This window comes from Herpailurus yagouaroundi, unplaced genomic scaffold, assembly GCF_014898765.1.
Source record: "Herpailurus yagouaroundi ecotype Mexico unplaced genomic scaffold, PumYag 140, whole genome shotgun sequence".
NCBI lineage: Eukaryota > Metazoa > Chordata > Mammalia > Carnivora > Felidae > Herpailurus > Herpailurus yagouaroundi.
The window spans coordinates 34,751,407-34,771,509 of record NW_024412395.1 but is presented as its reverse complement, the minus strand read 5'-3'; the positions used below and the strand labels follow the sequence as shown (position 1 = coordinate 34,771,509).

At 41.1% G+C, this 20,103-nt stretch overlaps 1 protein-coding gene across 5 annotated transcripts in view; it reads left to right on the top strand.

Annotated features, from left to right (window-relative positions):
- Positions 1-20,103, top strand: part of CACNB4 (calcium voltage-gated channel auxiliary subunit beta 4) — a 255,883-nt gene that overhangs the window by 95,923 nt on the left and 139,857 nt on the right. Inside the window, exons 1-2 of one of the 5 annotated variants that reach the window (XM_040475075.1) lie at positions 14,778-15,070; positions 17,013-17,168. The exons of 1 other annotated variant lie outside the window; for it this stretch is intronic. In XM_040475075.1, the coding sequence (XP_040331009.1) occupies positions 17,163-17,168 (6 nt within the window). In that variant the 5' untranslated portion in view covers positions 14,778-15,070; positions 17,013-17,162. Of the gene's footprint in view, positions 1-14,776; positions 15,071-16,802; positions 16,886-17,008; positions 17,169-20,103 lie in introns of those variants that run through there. 3 more of the 5 variants (XM_040475074.1, XM_040475076.1, XM_040475073.1) reach the window with 3 other exon arrangements.

Genomic DNA, 20,103 nt, shown 5'->3' with positions numbered 1-20,103 from the left:
AGAAATAAATGTTTGTTGGTCAAGCCCCCCAGTATATTGTATTTTGTTACAGCAGCCTGGGTTGACTAAAACAGTAGTATGGAGAGACCAGTGGAGGTCATGAGGCTGCACCTGCATATTTTTGATTAAAAAAAAAATCAGACTGTTAATCCACTCTGGTGTAGGGTGGAGAAAGTTTTTAGATTCCGCCAGTATGTGAGTGCAGTGAGCGTAGGAAAGGCTGATGTATTAGGTGAGGTATTTAGGGTCTAGAAAGCTCCGCAGAGCCACAGAGCAAGTGAATGTGAGTAACTGAGAGACACCTGTAGGGGAGTTAATAGAAGAGACGCTATCCTTGGGTAGGAAGCCTGGTTTTTCTATCCATTTGCTGTTGTTGTCCACTTTGACTTTTTTTTTAGAAAGAAATAGACAGTAACACTAATTTATAGCCAATCACTTACAACAATTTCCCAATAAGATTTTACTTCACTTTGATTTCTAGATTATTTAAGCAGTGTATTCTCATCTCAAACTTACAATCTTTTAAAAAATTGTATTTGATTTGGTAATAAGTTATTTGGTAATAAGGGAATATAAAAATTATTTCATGGGATCAGATTTTCAAAAGGAGGGTACAATCTCTAATGAATATATATAAAGATATTTTTCAGGCAAATTTATGCAGGTGTATAAATCCTCAAGAGTGAACACCAGAAAATGATACATAATGATTGAGATAGTGTCATTGGAAATGGAAATATACAAAAGGGAAGACATTTAAATTGGTGGATTTCATGGAAACTGTGATTCACTTTCCTGTGCATAGATTCTAAGTTATCTGAGTTAACAGCATTTGTAATGACGCTAAATTTAGAAAAATAAAAAAAAAATGAAGAGGAGGGAAAGTGCTGGTGTGGTGATTTACAGTGACACACAGCTAAATGCCTAGGTGTGAACGTGTGACCTTGTGATTACACTTTTGTATATGTGTCCTGATTTGCTAATTCCAGTCACTAAGTTTGGTGCACTTGTTAATGCTTTTTTTTCTCTCTCTCTCTCTCTTTTACTTAGTTCAAAACATCAACAAAGTCCCTTTATTTTGAATGCATTATCATAGTTCATTATACTCAGTGGCCTCCAAGCTTTTCTGTCCTGAGGCTTTTTTGAGACTGATGTCCATGGCAGGTACAATCCAAAGGCAGGCAAAGAGCCCCTGGAGAGAGATGAACAGAATGAAGCAGAGTGTTCACTTTGCTTCTCTGAACTCAACCAAGCCAAGAGACTGAAGCACCCCCCTGAGCTGCAGTAGTAAACCATAAAGAATATCCATTACCATATAAAGATTTCATTTTTGAAGTTCATATAGCCTATCCATCGTTATCAATCAATTTGTACCAAGAGCCCAAGGTGGTTAGCATGGTAATGCTGATACTTTGGGGAATTTTTTTGCAGAACAGATAAAAGAATTCATTGGGATTCATATTTTACCTAATTTTGAAAATCCGCACCTTACTTTTTTTTTGTTGGAAAATTCGAATCAGTTTTCCACTTACAGATTTGTCAAGGATATGGGTTTAGTCATTACATTCTGACCCAAGAGTGTAAGTACTGGGTCTTAGCACTTCAGTTGGTGCTCTCCTTCCATATCTTTCTTCCAGAATGGTCTCTCTGTGGTGGTACGGGATGGTCACTTTTAGCACCTACCATGGAAAGAAACAATCTCTGAAATAGCTATTGCAGAACTTGTGCCAATGATTTATTACGGTTCAATTTGGGATCCGCAATAAGGGATTATGCTAAAGGTGGCCCTCAGGTCCAGGCAATGCTAGGAGAGTCTGATTGGGCCCAGGCTGTTCTTATGCTAGTATATTCCAGCCAAATAGGATTTACTAGAGTTGACTTAGAAAACACTTTTCTCTCTGATGTAGATCTTTTTTCCCCTCATATTTTGCCCCCTGATAGTGTTAGCTAACCTAGCTCTGAGAGTGACACGAGGGCACTTTCTAAGCCAGGTTGTGTCAGGTTATGACTATGCTAAGCCCTGTGACACCAGTATTAATAGTCATAGCTTCTTCCACTATGACGCTTACTAGTGTTCAAGGGAAGTAATTTATTGTTTAGAGATGGGAGGGGGTTGGGGTGGGTCTAAGGGTTAGCTGAGATTTCGTATTTTGGTAAACATCCCTATAAATCAGTAAGTAATATGAACACTTATCCCTGGCCCATAGAATACAGGCAGAAGCTCCCTTTGAGTTGGAAGAAGTGCCATTTTGGAAAAACACACCAGATGTTTATCCTATCTACTGTGGAAATACTTCTGCCAAATGCCAAGTGCTGGTACATCAGTATTTAGATTACTTTCTTTTCATGTGAAACAAGATCGTTCTTAGAAATGAGAGTTGATATATAGGCAATGTTATGTGACCCAGTAAAAGTAGATCTCACAGAGTAAATAAGTTGCTTTATGGTTGTATGATCAGCAGCGTAGAATAAAATGATAGTATAGGGCACATGCTCTTCATCACTTGCCTGAAGAATTGCATGCACTTTCTTATTTACTTGACAAGTGTGATATTTTATTTAACTGTTGCGGTCTTAGCTCGGTGGTCTTCTCATTCAGTTGCCTGCTAAAATGGCAGTGAGGATTTTATTTTATTTTTTTTTTTTTTTTAAATTTTTTTTTCAACGTTTATTTATTTTTGGGACAGAGAGAGACAGAGCATGAACGGGGGAGGGGCAGAGAGAGAGGGAGACACAGAATCGGAAACAGGCTCCAGGCTCCGAGCCATCAGCCCAGAGCCCGACGCGGGGCTCGAACTCACGGACCGCGAGATCGTGACCTGGCTGAAGTCGGACGCTTAACCGACTGCGCCACCCAGGCGCCCCAGGATTTTAGAAAATATAGATGATAGAACCCCTACTATTCTAGAACCTCTATTTCTAGAGTGTAAATAGATTTTTTAAAAGCTCCACAGGTAATTTTGATCTTCTGCCATTGTTGAGAGCCATTGTCTTTAATGCCATTTTCATAAGACTTTCCCAGAAGAAACTGGAGACAAGAACATCATAGTCTTTGTTATTTAGATGTGGAAATTCGTCACTCAGAAAGTAGATTTGCCGTCCTTATGAAAAAAATGCAGCGTTGCAAAAACATGTTTATTAACAAATATATATGTTCATTAGCAAAAACTGCAAATTAAAGCAGCAGTGAGATGCCACTTTTTGCACATCAAATAAACAGATTTAAAAAATTAGACCATTAGGTTCCCCCACCCCCCACCCTTGCCCCATGGCTAGCGATAGGGCTTAGAAACAGCATTTCACATTGAACTAATAGGTATGTAAATTGGTAGAAATCTTTCTGCACAGTATTTGGCATTGTGATTAGGAGACTTAAAATGTTCATACACTCTGACCCAAGAATATCTGGGACTCAGCCCAGGAAAATAATCTGAATTGCAGACAAATATAATTCTAACATTATTTATAAGAGCCAAACAATGAGAACTGCATATTATATTCATATGATGCAATATTACGTAATTGTAATAAATTATAAGGAGTTTTTAGTAATGTGGGAGAAAATACTTGTTATTGTTAAGAGAATACAAAAGTTTACATGGAACACGTTTTAAATGTGAAACAAAATTGTTGACAGAGATGGGAGTGCATACAGAGAAAGAAACCAAAGTAGTAACCATAATCATTTCAGCAGTAAGACTATAGATTTTTATTCTTGTCATTGTACTTTACTGAATTTTGCAAGTTTTGCACAGTATCATTTTTTTTAATTTTAATATTTTAAGTTTTTTTTTTTTTTTTAGAGGTGGGGGAGCAGAGAGAGAATCCCAAGCAGGTGCCACACTCAGTGTGGAGCCCGATGCGGGACTCGATCTTATGACCATGAGATCATCATCTGAGCCAAAATTAAGAGTCGGACGCTTAACCAACTGAGCCACCCAGGGTGCCCCTACAATATCACTTTTTAAAAGAACATATTTACTCAGAAAAAAAAAAATCTACTCCTTGGAAATGTTTGAAAAACAAATTTTCTGGAAGAATTGGCAGTGGAAGATCTCATTATAAAGTGGAGAGTTGATCTGTGAAGGTAGGATTTGTGGAAAATTTCAGTCAACTAAAAAAATGCTTAAGTTGGTTTCAGGCATAAGAAGCAGCAGGAAGCTGGATTGTAAGCACATGTTTTCGGGAAAGTGTAGTGAGTGGATGAAATAAGGATCAAGTAAGGATAAGACATAATGATGGTAAACAAGAAGATGGAGGGCAAATATAATGAAAAATATATTTATTCTCTTCGTTTATAGTTTCAGAGTTGTGTGATGGTAGGCAGTTTCCCCATGATTTCCAACCCTTCAGATCATTCCGGTTGCTTTATATTCATCACGTATAAGGTTCAACATGAAGTAAACACAACCAACAAGAGCTGAATGTGGAAGGAAATGCATGACCTCTACTTGCCATGAACTTAGCTGGGTCATCCTTTCTCCTACCGGACCTTTATTCTTCTCCCGCAACTTTTAGTAGTTGATTTGCTTGTTGGAAGATAAGATAATGATTTCCAAAATTGTGGTTGGTTAATGTCTTACTCTTGTACTAAATAACGTTTTGTTTTGTTTTTTAAAGTAAGCCTATATTAGTCAAGGCCCACAGGCCATCTGCCTGACATTGTCTTTTAGTTCAAGACTTTGGTGGAAAGCTTTAAAGGTAACTTGTAGGAAAAAGCTTATAATTTCTCATTAAGTTAGGTAAATCTGAACATTTACTACTAATACTCCTTTTCCTAATGCCTGCTGATAGTACTCTGAGAGCAATGTGTTTAATGAATTTCCCCCCTGTTTTCCGGAATGGACTGTTAGTGTCTTCATATTGTGTTATCATATCCAAATTATGTTAACAGAGTCCTTCCATGTTTATGGGATCCATAGGTTTGAATGGATGGTTAGAGGAGCCCAAGAAACCAAGGGAACATTATGATTTGACACTATTTCCAGACTGACTAGTTACCTGTTTACCATATTGTAGTGTTTTATATTTATTTAGAGCTAATTGGATATTAAAGAGTAACTTAGAGGGACTGTTAGAAATAATTTGTTTTAAACTACCGTTATTGAAAAATTATGATACTACTGCCTTTCCCAGTTTAGAAGAACATAGATTTCTAAAGTATGCCAGACCAGAAGGTCATGTAGTATTTATAGCTTTCCCTTCGATATATGCTTCAGAAATGCAGTGAGTTTTGTGTGCTGTAAGGTATATGGCACCTAAATATTTATTTGGATATTGTTATTTTTTAAGTTTATTTACTTATTTTTTTTAGTAATCTCTACAACCAACATGGGGCTCAAATTCAGGACTCTCAGATCGAGTCCCATGTTCTTTCAACTGAGCCAGCCAGGTGCCCCCAGATATTGCTATTTTTTTTTTAAGTTTATTTATTTATTTTGAGAGAGAGAGAGAGAGAGCAGGGGAGAGGCAGAGAAAGAGGGAGAGAGGGAATCCCAAGCAAGTTCCTCACTGTCAGTGCAGAGCCCCACAAGGGGCTGGAACTCAGCAACCATGAGACCATGCCCTCAGACAAAGTTAAGAGTCAGACATCTAACCAACTGAGCTACCTAGGTGCCCCTGGATATTGCTATTTTTAATTTTCAATCTATATTTATTAACTTTTGAGAGATCACTTTCTGACATAAGGAAAAATGCATTCATTGCCAAACAACTTTCCAAAGCCCAGTAGTGTGTGTGTGTGTGTGTGTGTGTGTGTGTGTGTGTTTCTAAAGTCTTTATGCTTATTTAATTTGTTTATGCTTTTGAATTTGAGATATGCCTATAGATATAAGGAATTATTAATCATTTTTTTCATTCTCCTCTGTTTTCTGTCAGTACAAATATACATTATTTTTGTTATTTGTCCCCAGATTTCTACTATTTTCTGTGGAGATGATTGTTATTTTTTTGAATATTTGATGCAAGAATCACTTCTGAGAATTGGAATTTAGATCAAGTAACTCAGCTTGTTTCCATTTGTGCCTCTTGGGAAAAGGCTTTGGACTTAGTGCTTCAACTAATTTTCCATCCAGTACTGCAAAGGAAATGACCAAACAGATTGGGAACTAAGAGAAATTATACTGACAATTCAAATCTTCATGAGGAAATCCTTATAGACCTTGCTAAAGGTGGTGAATAATTTTCTTTTTGTAGCGGTCTACTTCAATTCAAAAACTCAATAGAGTTGAAAATTAAAAAAAAATCATTTGGGCTTTGAAAAAGCAGTATGCAATTGGCAATTTGTGTTTTTACTTTACCAACATTTTGTCTTTGTCCCTAATCCTTGGTTTCAGAAAACAAACAAGCTTATTGTGGCTAAAAATTTACATTACAATGGTCTGGCTTTAAGGGGATGGAGCGGGTGGGGTGGGAATTTGCTATAACTGACCACCATTTTAGTTTTGTCAGCATTTTGTGAAAGAAAAATTAGAAGAAATGACACAACCTGGTGAGGTGCCTTTGGGACCATGAGACCATGGTCCCCTCAGGCTATGTGGTATTGTGGAAGTCATCTATATCATACTTGCTTACTTGGCTTTTTCCAGTGTAGTCACTGAACTTCTATTTTCTAGTTATTTTGATAGGCATTGGGTCAGATGGTCTAACTCCTATTAACATAAAGATGAAAAAGACATCGTTCCTGCCCTTTAAGGATACATGGTCTGGCACTTTTTTCCGAGGGGAAATAGGTATTTCTTCAAAACTATTTTCTGAGGCAGCAAAGCTTTAGGAAACATCTCAGGACCCTAACACTACTATTCATCCATCATGTACCAATATCCCCTTTGCTCATAGATTCCACCTAAGAAAAGACTGCAACTGACCCAAGTCCAGCTCATACCTGAGTTTCTGACACCCCTTTCCATTTTTGTGGCTTTTTTTTTCTAAATCTACAGCAGCCTTTAAATTGACCTCACAGATTCCTGGCTCATTTCCTTTTCTTTTGACTCCGTTAAGAATCAAACATCTACAGCATAGTCTGCATGGGTTTTGATGACGGCAGTGTCATTAGAGCTCGAAATGTGGATTTTCTTTTCATGTGTGTCATTTAGTTCCTGCAACTAGTATTTATGGAGGATCTTCTATGGAATGAAGCATTTGGGTACAAAACTGAGTAAGACATGGTTCTTGTTCTTTAGTTGCTCATCTTGCAGTGGAAGGAGCAGGTTTATTGGACAAAGTACATTGTCATGTGTTAAGCCCATTAATAGAAGTAGAGAAGGGCAGAGTGCTAAAGGAATATAGAGGAAGCAGTATTTAATGTATGAGGGAGTTGGGGAAGGTCTTTGTGACATTTACACTGGACTCGCAAGAAGGAATGACTTCACCAAATACAAAAAGCTGAGGGTGGAGTGTGCATAGTGGACGAGACTTCTCAGACAGAGTGAACATTGTGAGCAAGGGTCTGAAGATATGAATGATCATGGAGTCTTTTGCCCCCCTCCCCCAAATTATCAGCACATTGTAAATTGAGATAATTGTTTTCTTTGAAATAAAGATGTTGTTAAAGCAACACCAGTACATCATACCTAGATTATTTAATTTGTAAGAATCTAAATCTGAACAGGACTGCTCTCCCAGTCAGGGCATGAAGACAATTTGGTGTGGACCCTCTAGGGATGCTCATGTTCTAGGTTTTCTTATCTTCAAAAAATATCCATATTTCATTTTGTAAGCCTGTGTGTGTGTGTGTGTGTGTGTGTGTGTGTTACTCACTACACTGTTTTGGTAGCCAAAGTGCAGAAGTAGCCAAGGAGTTCAGGGCCATTCATGAATTATTCGCGTATTTATTGAAAACTATGCACAAGGCTCTGTGCTAGACAGTGAGGATATAATGGTAAATAAGAAGCTACAGGTTTTCTCTTTCCATAGAACTTACATTCTGGAGAAAGGTATTAATTCATCAGTTTCACTAATGCATATTTATGGAGGGTAAGGTGGGAGAAGGGATAGGGTTCCAGGCAAAGGACTCAGAATAGACAAAGCAGAGTGGTTGTGGGGTGTGTGTGATGTGTCCAAAAAGAGCAGACTGGCTGTACAGAAGAGAGTAAAGGACACAGGGGGCAAAATGAGGGGTGACAGAAGAGAAACATCAAGCCATGCTAGACCACATTAAAGATTTGGGTCTTTATCTTAAGAGCAACAGGAAGCCTTGAAAAATTTCAGACAGGATCTGACACAATCTCATTTTTGTTTGGAGGAGATATTAGGTACCCAATACACATTTGTGGATGTTTATTTGATGGCTAAATGGATCTGTACATAAACTGTGTTGTCAAATCAGAGAGAAAAACTCCCTCTGGGAGGGAAAAACATGAATTTCTACCTAAAAGTGGTAACAGTAGAGAAAATGCAATATAACAAGTTTCACCTTAAAAAACCCCTAAACTAAGGTTTACCCCTGATAGCAAATTAGGAAGCTTGGGAAAGTGGTTTGCCCAAAGCCACGTAGTAAGTTGGTGACTGATTCATTTCTGCCCTGTCGCATCGGTGAGACTGAGCTCTTCCTTCCCCCTTTCCTGCTTCTCTCCCCTGCTGAAGCTTTGCAGATAAAGGAATCAGATTACTCTCCAGGATTGCAACCATCTCCTTGGTTCAGTCTCTGTCTTCGAGATCTCCAGTATCGCTACCGTACCATCCCTCTGTCAGCTTCCAGGAGGATGCAGTCCTGTCCTGCTGATACTCGAGTCCCCAGCCTCTAAAGTAGTGCAGAGCAGGTGGCAGTGTAGAAGCTGTAACTGTTAAATTAGCATGAATAATATTAGCTAAATGATGTATAGGTGACAGAGAGGAGGCCAGCTGGACTAGTCTCCTCAGTTCATTTTGGAGAAGAATGGAAGGTAGAGTTACGTAGCATTAATGAAAATTGTGGCTATGTGGAATGTTTTTGTCAAGAGATTGGCAATTTTTTTTAACAGAAATTTTAGGAAGTGAGAGATTTCTGAGTAATATGTCAATCACAGGGAGGGATCTGCCATTTTCTGTCAAGTTGAATAGGCCATGGGAATTTTCTATCTTACCCACACTTGCTCTTTTATGAATTATGAAGTATTATTTTTTTCCTGGAGCCATCAAGAATGGCAGGGAGGAAGGGAGCTACTCCATATATTCATCCTTACTTTGAGTGTCTCTAGGGTTTTCCGTCTCTGCCTTTTTATCCCTGTCTCTCTCTGTGTCGGTCTTTCTCACACTCCTCTCGCCTCCTTGGTCAGAACCAATAGTGGCATGTGTTACAGGATTTCCACGGGGGACCTTTTCTTGGCAGTGGTTTGTGACAGGTTGGGGCAGTCCAGGAGTGACTGGCGGGGGTGACGGAAGTCAGTCTGCTGGGAAGGCCGGTGTGGGAGTGCTGGGTATCCGGGAGCGTGGGTATCTCGTGTGCTGGGACACACAGGAGAATGTGGTGCTCAGTGTGGTGGCTGCAGGGTCGGGGTGCTTTCAAGCTGAGAAGGCCTGGGCATGCATGCCAGCTTCAGCATAAGGAGCAGCCAGCCTGGCCAGAGAAAGCAGGTAGGCAACCGGGAGGAGGCTGGCATGAAGTTAAGTAGGGCAGCGGGAGGCAGGATGCTGATTTCAGCTCTGCTGGCTGAGACGAGGGACCCAGGTGGGGATGGAGAGGACCAGGCCAGCATCAGAGGCAGGTAGTAGGAATCCCATCCCAGAGGCAAATCCCATCCCATGGCTTTAGGCCCGAATTTATTTATTTATTTTATTTATTTATTTATTTTTTTTAATTTTTTTTTTCAACGTTTATTTATTTTGGGGACAGAGAGAGACAGAGCATGAACGGGGGAGGGGCAGAGAGAGAGGGAGACACAGAATCGGAAGCAGGCTCCAGGCTCTGAGCCATCAGCCCAGAGCCCGACGCGGGGCTCGAACTCACGGACCGCGAGATCGTGACCTGGCTGAAGTCGGACGCTTAACCGACTGCGCCACCCAGGCGCCCCTAGGCCCGAATTTAAAGAAGCAGCTAATACTTGTGGAGCACTGAGTTTGTACCAGGCACCATTCTGAGCACTTTCCTGTATCAAGGCTTTTGATCTGCACGATAATCTTAGGATAATCTTCGTTTTATAAATGAGGAAATTGAGGCACAAAAAGACCAAGTGGCTTGCTGAGTGTTATCCAGCTGGGAAGTGGCACAGTGGGGATGTGTTAGGAGTCCCTGCTCTTAACCACTCTGTTCCATAGTATTCCTCTTACACCGTGCCTGGGAGTACCATTCGCACAAACTGCAGTATGTGGGGGGCCTTGGAGCTGGGCGAGGTGGGTGGCCCTGATTCCATACTACTTCCTTTGGGAAAAAAAAAAAAAAGACCAATTCTTCCTTTCTGCTTTTTAATGTACCAGGCACTTTCCATGCACCCTTCATATATTAACTCATTCGATCCAGAACTATTCTTATCTCCATGTTACAGATGAGGCCCAGAGAGATTCCAGGATGTGCCTCTCTAGGTAGTAAAGTCTAAACTCAAACTCAGAAAACTACTAAAAGGGGAATTGATGGTAGTGTTTTGTATTTTTGTTTCCATTTCTTTGTCTGCTCTGCAGGTACCACCTGTCTGAATCACATCAGGGAGGAAACAGGGGTTACAATATTAATGCTTACAGTGCCGCACAGATTTCTAGAGGTGAATGAGTGGATTAATAGTTGCAGAACAGAAGAGGGAGAAGATCATCTAGCACACTGTGTTCACTTAGTAAACCTTAAACAAAAACAAAGAGCAAAACAACCCCAAGGCTGAATTGGCAAGGAAAAGCCTTGGGTTTGTGCTTTAGCCCATAGAGCCAATAAGAATCCAAACACTGTTCCTTTGTCTCTCCCTGACCTCTCAGAGTCCTGCTATAGAACATATAACTACGCTGGCTTAGAAAAGTGAAATTCTGGAGAAATCTGGATGGAAAATCAGATAGCAGAATTCCCTTTTGCTTCCAAATCAGTACCAGCTGTCTTGATCATGGCTTTCTAGAGCTCAGAGCTAATCAGCTAGCTTTTCACTTTTCACTCCCTCCCGCCCCACCTCCCAAGACAAGTGCAAAGGAGAAATGCTTGACCTTTGACTGCACTGCCAACTCCATGGGTTTGCTGACCACAAAGCCCAGGCCAGGTAAGGGAAAGGAACTCCATATCCGTAGGTTTGAAACCAACAAAAACCAAACTCTTCCCTTGAGATACTGAAGAGAGCTTTCCTGATTTGTCGAGAGCCATAACACTTCCTCCACTGAATTGAGCTCAGATGAGACATTTGTCAAGTTGCAAGAACTACCTCCATACCAAGAATCACATGGACTTTACAAAATAGAATCAGGTAGGCAATGCCATTTCATGAGGTCTTGTGACTTTGAACTGTGGATCGTAATGAGAGGTGGCTTGAATGGAATTGGGTGAAACACACATTCCGCAGAGCAGCCTCAAAATGGAAGGCAGCCTTTCTGGGAGGCGGCTATGCAGTTTTGGAGGCTACTCAACATGAGAGGTAGTTGTGTTCATGGAAACACCAACACAAGCTGAGCCACAAGGTTTTCAGACTTGTTCTCACTTTAGCCTGACGTTGGAGAAGGAGACTGGTTGTGGGTGGTGTCTCTTTTATACTCTCAGCCAGTCACTGAACTAGAGAACTCTTCAAGTTAAAAAAACCCTGAGGGTGCCAGGCCCTTAGCTAGTTTTCACCTCATGCTGCAGCGAGAATTGAAATGTGGCCCTTGGAACTTAGACTTGCTGCAATCCCAAGGCCCTTTTATCAAAAACTAGGGACTTGAGATGATCTGAAACAGACCCAGGAAGCTCCCAGGGGTCTCTCAATACTTCTCCGCCAGCTCTCAGTTCTGAGAATATAGGCACAGAGATTGTCACTTGCAAATTCTCTTGGAGTTCATTTTCCTAGAAACTCCTCAGAGTTCCTTTGGGGAAGTCCAGAATGAATCTCTCACTAGAGTTCTTCTGGAACTCTGGGATTAGCCTGAGTATTGGATTGAAGTCTTTAGGTGATTTGCGGGTGTGGGGCTTAGTCTGTGTAGATCGAAATCCTAGGGGCAGATTCCCCAGTCTGTTCGTTGATTTTTCTCTTGTCAGCTGCGGGTGACCAAATGACTTGGGATGGGACCACTTTTAGGATGAAAGTAAGAAAAGATAGGGGTTTTCCCCACCAAAGTGACCTGCTTCTATTTTTGCCAAATTCCTCCTGGGAACATGCCCACTGCTTCTCATCCCTTATCTTGAAAACCCCATCAAGAAGGGAGTGGGGAGGGGAGCCTGGCTCATTCAGTGATGTGGCTTTTGATCTCAGGGTAGTAAGTTCGAGCCCCATGTTGGGTATAGAGATGACTTAAAAATAAAATCTTAAAAAAAAAAAAGAAGGGAGTGGGGAAGGAACACTCAAGTATAAAAAAATGTGGCTTTCAATACAGCATTTTAACCATTCTGGTATTAAAATGAGGGCTGGATTAGATGACCTCTGAGGTCCTCCCACCTCTAACAGTTTTTGGTTCTGAGTCCAGCATTCTTATAATGTCTTGGGAAGCAGACCAAGCCAGCCTGCCCCTGCTTCACATTGTTCTTAGTCCTGGAGAGGCTGAGTTGCAGGAGTAACTACGGGATGCTCTGCTCTATCCACTGCCTCCCTCCTGGTGTCCCACTTGCTTATTGCATACATTTGTGTATCACAGAATGAGCCCCTCCTCCTTAAAAACCTCCTTTGGACTCTCACATTAGCTGTCAGGAGCACTCCAAGGCCAGGAAATGCAGGAGAGGTGCCCAGTTTTCCCAGTAGGGAGCAGTTTCTCTCACCTGGGTGAGTTATGGAAGTGGACTGCCTCTCGTTTCACCTGTAATTTAGTTGCCTATTTAAAGATACTCCAGAAATACCTATACTCCCAACTGAAGTGGTAAAGTAAGGAAATGATCTAGAAAATCCAAGGAGAGAAAAGACCCTCTTGCCTCAATTTTCTGCAGATTCTGGTTGAAATACCATATGGCTGTAGTTAATTATAATAACAGAGTTTGATACAAGAATTTGAGCTTCCAAATCCTTTGACACAGTCCTCTTGCTTTATGGAGGGGAGAGCTGAGGTTCAGCCCGGCAGGAACTTGCTCCAGGACCCACAGTTGTCAACAGGTAGAGCTAGCCCTGGGTTTTTTCCCTCTGAAATCTTGCCAGTTGCCCCCATCCTCTTCTGCCATTTCTCCCTCTGCGATGGCACAGATGACATCCTGTATGAAGGTTCTGAAGGACATTTGGGGTTCTGAAGGACAGATGAATCCCTTTGCCATCTTTTATATTTGAAAGTGACTAAGTATTGGTGCTGTTTCCTAGGCATGCAACTATGATTGAAAGATATCGGTAGGTCAGTGCAGACCCAGAAGAACAGTGCTCTGCTCAACAGCTGTAACTGTTGGGTTGCCTTTTGTGATTCAGGTTTGTTCCTTTAAGAGTTACGCTTTTCAGAGATACTGGCTAGAAGCACAGGTCTTATTTCCTAGGTCCAGGGCCAGCCAGTTACTCCTGTGCTGAGCTCCCGTGAACTGCAGCCAATGCCTTCCGGCTGACAAAGCAGGGTTGTCATTGATAAGTGTTTATGTTGCACTTTAGATTTCAAAGTTCTTTCTCTGAGTTATTTCTTACCTCAATTTGGCAGGTGAAGAAACTAAAGCCCGTAGAAGTGGTGACTGGTCCAGAGTCATCCAACCAATTAATGCTGAAGCTGATATTGGACTCAGAGCCTCTGAGTTTCTGGGTCACTGCTTACCCCAGTGAGCCATGCAGTTTCTCTAGATTATGTTCTTTGCCCATCACTAACTTCTTTTTTTCCAAATTTAGCTGACTTCTCTTAGTGTGAGCTATAGAGCTCTCCTGTTTGAAGGCTGCAGAACCTTATTGGTTGACCAGAAAGCATCTGGGTAAGCTCCAGCGTGGGCCCTGTCCTAGGTCAAGCTGAATTGTGGTGTGGTGGGAGCACAGGGAGAGAGTAAGCATTTTCTGTTTGGGCTTTGGGAGATGATCAGTGCCGTCTTAGGAATTTTAAAGGTCTAAGTATTGGAAAGGGGGTGAGAGATTGAAGTTAAAATACTAGTTGTCACTTATAGGAGGTTAAAATGTCAAGTTAAAAAGACATTGAACATTTTGCATCTAACTACAAGCCTTTGAGAGTCTTTGGGCTTCTTTTTCAAACTTCAACAGTTGGGTCACGGAGGTATTTTCTTACCAGTGGGGCAGAGAGACTTCAGCGAGAACATTGAAAACTTTTACAGCAGAAATTCCCACAAGAAATCTTACCATCTGTTTATTTAACATTTTCCTTTACCTTGGTGGGTTTTTTTTTTTTTATTTTAAATGACTTATTGCCTGTTTGACTTAAATTGCATCTGTTAAGCAGAGATGTTGGATGGAGATTAGTATCTGTTTGCCTGTCTTTATACACTATTCTCTGAAAATAAAATTTCTCCTTTGCTCCCCCACCCCCCACCCACCCATTGTGAATTTAATTAAGAAGGTGAGGAGTTGTGTTTGAAGTATTCAAGAGTCTGCCTTTCCAAGCATTCCAAGCAGCCTTTCAGATATCGATAAGTGTATATTGCAGAACTACACAGTACGGGCGAAACAGGAAGCAGCTCTTGGCTGGGTAGGATGCTCTGAGGCGCCCTCCACTCTCCAAGGGAACGCTCTTCAGCTGACTGAAGCAGGGAAGCTGAGCCAATCACAGGCCGCTTTCCTAGCTCAGTCACCAGTCTGTGGTTGAGGAAGGGTTTTGCTTTTTTATGCTCTGTATTGGGAAGGCAGATAAAATGCCAGGGCTGGACTGCCTCTGGGGATAACCTCACCCTGTGTGATGTGAATGAATAGCATCTTGCCTAGTAAATCCACAGGAATTGATAAGGCAGACGCAGTTCTTCCAACAGGCCTTTTCTATCTCTTAGCTGTAGCTGGGGCTTCTGTAGCAATTTTATTTTTGCCTTGAAAGAAGTGCTCTGGATTCTCAGACCTCCATGTATGACAATTTGTACCTGCATGGAATTGAAGACTCGGAGGCTGTAAGTATTTTCATAGATAGCTGATTCCCTCTCCCCTCCTCTTCCTCCTCTCACTAACCACCCCCCCCCAACCCCATTTCTTAGGCAACGCAGGGAACATGGAGCTGAAAGCCAACATCATTCGGGTGCTTGCTAGCTGCTGTGTAAATGCTCTCTGTGTAGTTTAGAGTGAACAGAGATTATTTTTTATTATATAATTTCTTGTCATGCAAAAAAGAAATTAGGTGCTTGCAAAGGCATCTGAGAGTGTAGGCTGTTCGGATTTATACATTACTCAGTCCACGTTTGATCTCACGAGGGGTAACTGCTCCTTGTAGCCTGGCTTAAACTATGCAGAAAGTGCCTATGTTTTCCAATAGAAGGGTTCACAGAAAAGGCTCATTCATTATATAATACACATTGTTTATTGAGCTAGCATGAATGGAAGTTGTTCAGCTGTAGCTGTGTTACGTGCTTTCTGGCCAAACAAGTGGTGCAGATCTGCTTCTTTGTTAAGGAAATCAGATACAAAGGTTGTGGTCATAGAACACCCCAGTGCAGAGGCAGAGGGTAGAGTCACTGTACTCTGCCCTGGAAGACTGAAGTAGGCTCACGTGTGTTTTGGCTGAGAAAACTGGACTCCTTTCCCTCCGTAGGTCAGGCTCATGTAATCTATTAACATCAGGATGAAAATGGTTTTCTGAAATCCCTAAAATCATACCACCAGAATGTTAGCTTTCAAATATAGGGTAAAGCTGATTGCCGAATCTTTTACTATGGCTAGTGGCAGTTCTTGATTTTTCATCAATCATCTAGAAACCGTGCAAGGTAAAATGATTTGGGGTGGCTAATGGGACCCGCTGTGGGGAGTCTGAATTTTATAGGAGTGCAATGCCATACATGTTGCTACATTTGAAACAGGAAATGTGTTATATAAGATTCCCTGGCTAACCCACCAAATAAACAGACCATAACAACAATAACAACAAAAAAGCCTCATGGTATACATCAATGCAGACATATGTATCAAATGATGTACTCTATTAAAGATAAAAATTCTCTGTTCTGATAAGGCATTCCATTTTTCCTTCCTGTCTGTGTGTTAGCCTTGACTCTAACTCTGTTTCTGCAAAGTCTCTCTGAGTGTTGCCCAGCGTGCTTGTAAATTATTACACTGCCAGTTTATTGCAAGGGACTGTAGTTTGAAACATTGGTGGCTGAAATAGAGAAAGTCCACACGGGCAAGTGGGGTGGAAGAATGGAAAATGCACCTATAGGAGTTCAGTAAACCATCTGGGGTTCTTCAGGAAGCCTGATTATTTCTCACACCCCTTCTCTCCACACTCAGTTATGAAACATGTGATGCCTTATTGGATTGTAATTTTTATTCGCGACCATCGATTTTACCTCGGGCACTGTGTTGCACTTAGGTAGATCGGAGTTATTTCGGAATAACAGGTTATTTTTGAAACTGGCTGGAATGAACAGAGTCGGCTAGGAACTAATGTATCCAGCACCTTGTTCTCTAGAACTGTATAAATTTCCGATGCACTGGTTCAGAGGGGAGCCATTAGAAGTATGAAAGCATTTTTTTTTTTCTTTTGGTCAAGCCTCACAGGACAGCTGAGTTTTTCTGGAGGGGAGGGGGAGAGAGTGAAGAGTGCAGTGATTTGACTCTGGCGGTAGTTGATGGCGGGTAGTGCTAGGTACTGCAGTGCTGTGCTCCTGGTGACTCAGTGGTGGCCAGCAGCCTGAGATCCTCGGGGATCTGCGGAGGCGAGGAAGGTGGGAAACCCAAGGAACGAAGAAAGACATCTGGCCAATCCTCACCTGAAAGTATGGGAAGCTTTCGGTTGGGTGGGACTGAAAGCGTGTCACTTAAATTAGAGGGGAAGACAGAGGTGTTTGGAGGGGTGAACTGGCTCAGAATGCTCATTTGAGTTTATTTGTTTTTATAAGGAAGAATAATGTGATGTGTTACCCAAGATGGTGTGAACAAAGCTTCAAGCCAATGGAGAAGACTAGGCCTAAATAGCTGACCCGGTGAAGTGAGAAATAAAGCCACACCTGGAGTGCCACATCCTCAGCAGTCTTTCTCAGTGCCAATGCATTTATGGCTGTAAGTGTGGGGGGTTGCCCAGATTGAAGCAAAGCTCTTGGATCAGGTCTGGTGGATAGGTGTGGACAGGCTTTTCTCCAATGACCAGCTGCAGTCCAAGAATATACAGGCACTAAAAGCTGAGTACGGCACTTTCTTTGGGGGGCTGGGTTGCCATCCACATATTTCCGACCACTCTGCGCTGTTGAAAATGCCTTTGCGGGGTGTGTGGGGGTTTAACATGTGATAAGTGATTGTATTCAGCGTGTTCACACAGTAAGTCTGTAATGAGATCATCTTGCCTAGGGACTGATGATATTTTATTCTGAGTAAGAATAAAGCATTATTATACACTGTTAGCACCTCACATCCCCGCAGTGTGAGAGAGACTTTGGTACTGTTATGCAAGGTTTTTCTTAAGATTCTGGTCCAGAGATAGATATTAGACTTCTAATACCCTAGCTTTTCAGTTGTAATCTCCGTATTTCATGCTTTATATGTATAAAGAGAGAGGAACAAGAGCCTTGTGGGAACACACTTGAGTCTGGGCATTTTAGATTCTTGAGTTCTATGGAGCCTTTTTGGACAAGTCCGTTAGCTTCTGCCCTGGTTTCCAGGAGAGTAGTTAATTGTCTGCATCATTCAGAATACAAGGAAGTGCAAAAGATGATTCAGTGCCCCACAGCAAGGGCTCTGCGCAGGAATGGGAGATTTCACGCAGAACATCACCTTACTCCTTCTGTTGCCTTGCCATGGATAAAGGAATGTGTGCTCCTGAATGAGTCCATATCCAGACCAGGCCAGTTACAATAGATCATGTGCACAGACTTGTACTATGTTGTCTTCTGTGTCAGGATTGCCTTATTCCACTTTCACTACCTGCACTTGGTCTTAATACAAGTCCAGGTGCCAAGATACTTTTCACTCATTGAGCCTCCAGTATACTCTATGTACTTTTTATCGATCAAAATAGATTTTGATAGACCTGCTCATTGGTATACATGTTTCATAAATGGATTCACTGTATATTTTGGCTTTTGTGAGATCATTATGAGTAGATTTATTTTTTTATTCAGCAGGGGTTTATTATACACACAATAGCAGGGATGTTCTTATGGGGATAAATGGAAGAAGCAAATAAGTAGAAAAAGTTACCTAAAAATCTACCCCAAGATAATGACTGTTATCATACTGCCTTGTATCTTTTCAAACTGTCAATGCACATATCCGTTAATATGCCATTCTAAACCTGCTACTGTGTGTGTATTGCATCCTATGCTGTGAAATGATGTTCTCATTTGATAAAAGATTCAGCACACTAGGACTAGACTGGCCCGTGCAAGAGATGCTTTGCAAAATTTAAAACTCCTGCACAGACCTTCTGTGACTTTGAGCAATTTAAATGAAGTATAGATTCTTAGAGTATTTTGTAAAGTGAAGCCAGGGCTATTTGCACATAGAATTAATAGTTGATTTCTCCAACACAATTGCTTCCATTTCCAAATGCTTAAATTCTAAAGTACTGAGAGGGAGAGACATGATCTTTTTCAGTGAAAAAGATGATCAGATCATAATTCAGGGCATTTACTAGAGAGGAAAATATATTCTCTGTAAGTCACAGAAAGGAGCATAATGTATTTACTGATACTGTTAGAAATGTTACAGACGTAAAAGTTAAAGTGAAGGTGAATTTTACAAACTATAATGTGTACGTAATATCTGTATGTACATATAAAAGCACATATTTAAATTAAATGTACCTATACATTATTATAACTATATGTTAATGATTTAAACTACTCACTTTCTATAAGCTGCACAACTCTGCACGTTTGCCTAAATGTCTGTGTTCCTGCAGGTGTAGGCACACTGTATGCCCTGTACATTCATATATAGATATGTTCCGTGCTTTGCTAATTAATGGTTAACGCTAAGTGGGAGATTTCTGCCACACAGCTTTTGGAGATGAAAAATTAACTTCTTTTGACATAAAGAAAGATACCCAAGAGGGTTGAAAGGCACACATCCACAAGAGAATAAAGAATTGCTGTTTTCAAAGATATAATGTAGTTCTTTTAAATATGAAGATATGTCCTTGTGCTTGCTAGGAAGGAGGATCAACTTCAGACAGACGGCTTTGTGTGTTTAGGGACTTTTGGAAGAAGACTCTAGAGATACTAAGGATTAGATGCCTTTTGGAAATGAGAAGGCTGGAGGTCTTTATGGTTTGGCAGATCAGAGGACCTTCTGGGGTTAGAAAGTCTTTCTGGCCTATTTCTAGAGAATGAGACCTGTTCCGTTAAAGAAGCCAAGGTCTGTTGGCTTCACTGGCCAGAGAGGAAAGACAAATGCTGCTCATGGTTTGTGTAAGAAATTTGAGAAAATCAACCTGTTTTACTCAGCTGAGTGATTCTGGTATTTGTTCAGAATCTAAGTGAATGATGAACAGAAAGTTCTCTTTCATCAATCAGTTCTTAGCAATGATGGTTTTCTAAAATATATGTTGAAATGATTTCTAGATGTAGTTGTCATTGAGCTATAGAAATTCCTTAAATCTGATTAGAACCCATGAATTTGCCTCTCCAAGGTCATCAGTCTCATCACCTTCTCTACCATTTCCACTTTCAAGTGACAGAATGATGTGTTAGGATTGATCCCCACATTTTCTCTGGGACTTCGCTGTCTTCTCTCCTGTGGGTGTTCTTCTTTCTATTATATTATGATGAGTCCATCAGGATTTAGAATATAGCCCTGTGACTCCCTCCACATGTGCTTAGTGAACACTACATTTTTTTATGGTACAAGGTATTCTGTAGGAAGGTCGACAATTACTAGGAAAACACGTACTTTTAGGGTGAAGGTGAGCAAGCATCCTTGCTTTACCCTTTCCTTTTCTATCAGAGTTCAGTGTAGACCTTATTTCTATGTGGGTGGTTCTCTCATCATTCTGCTCACC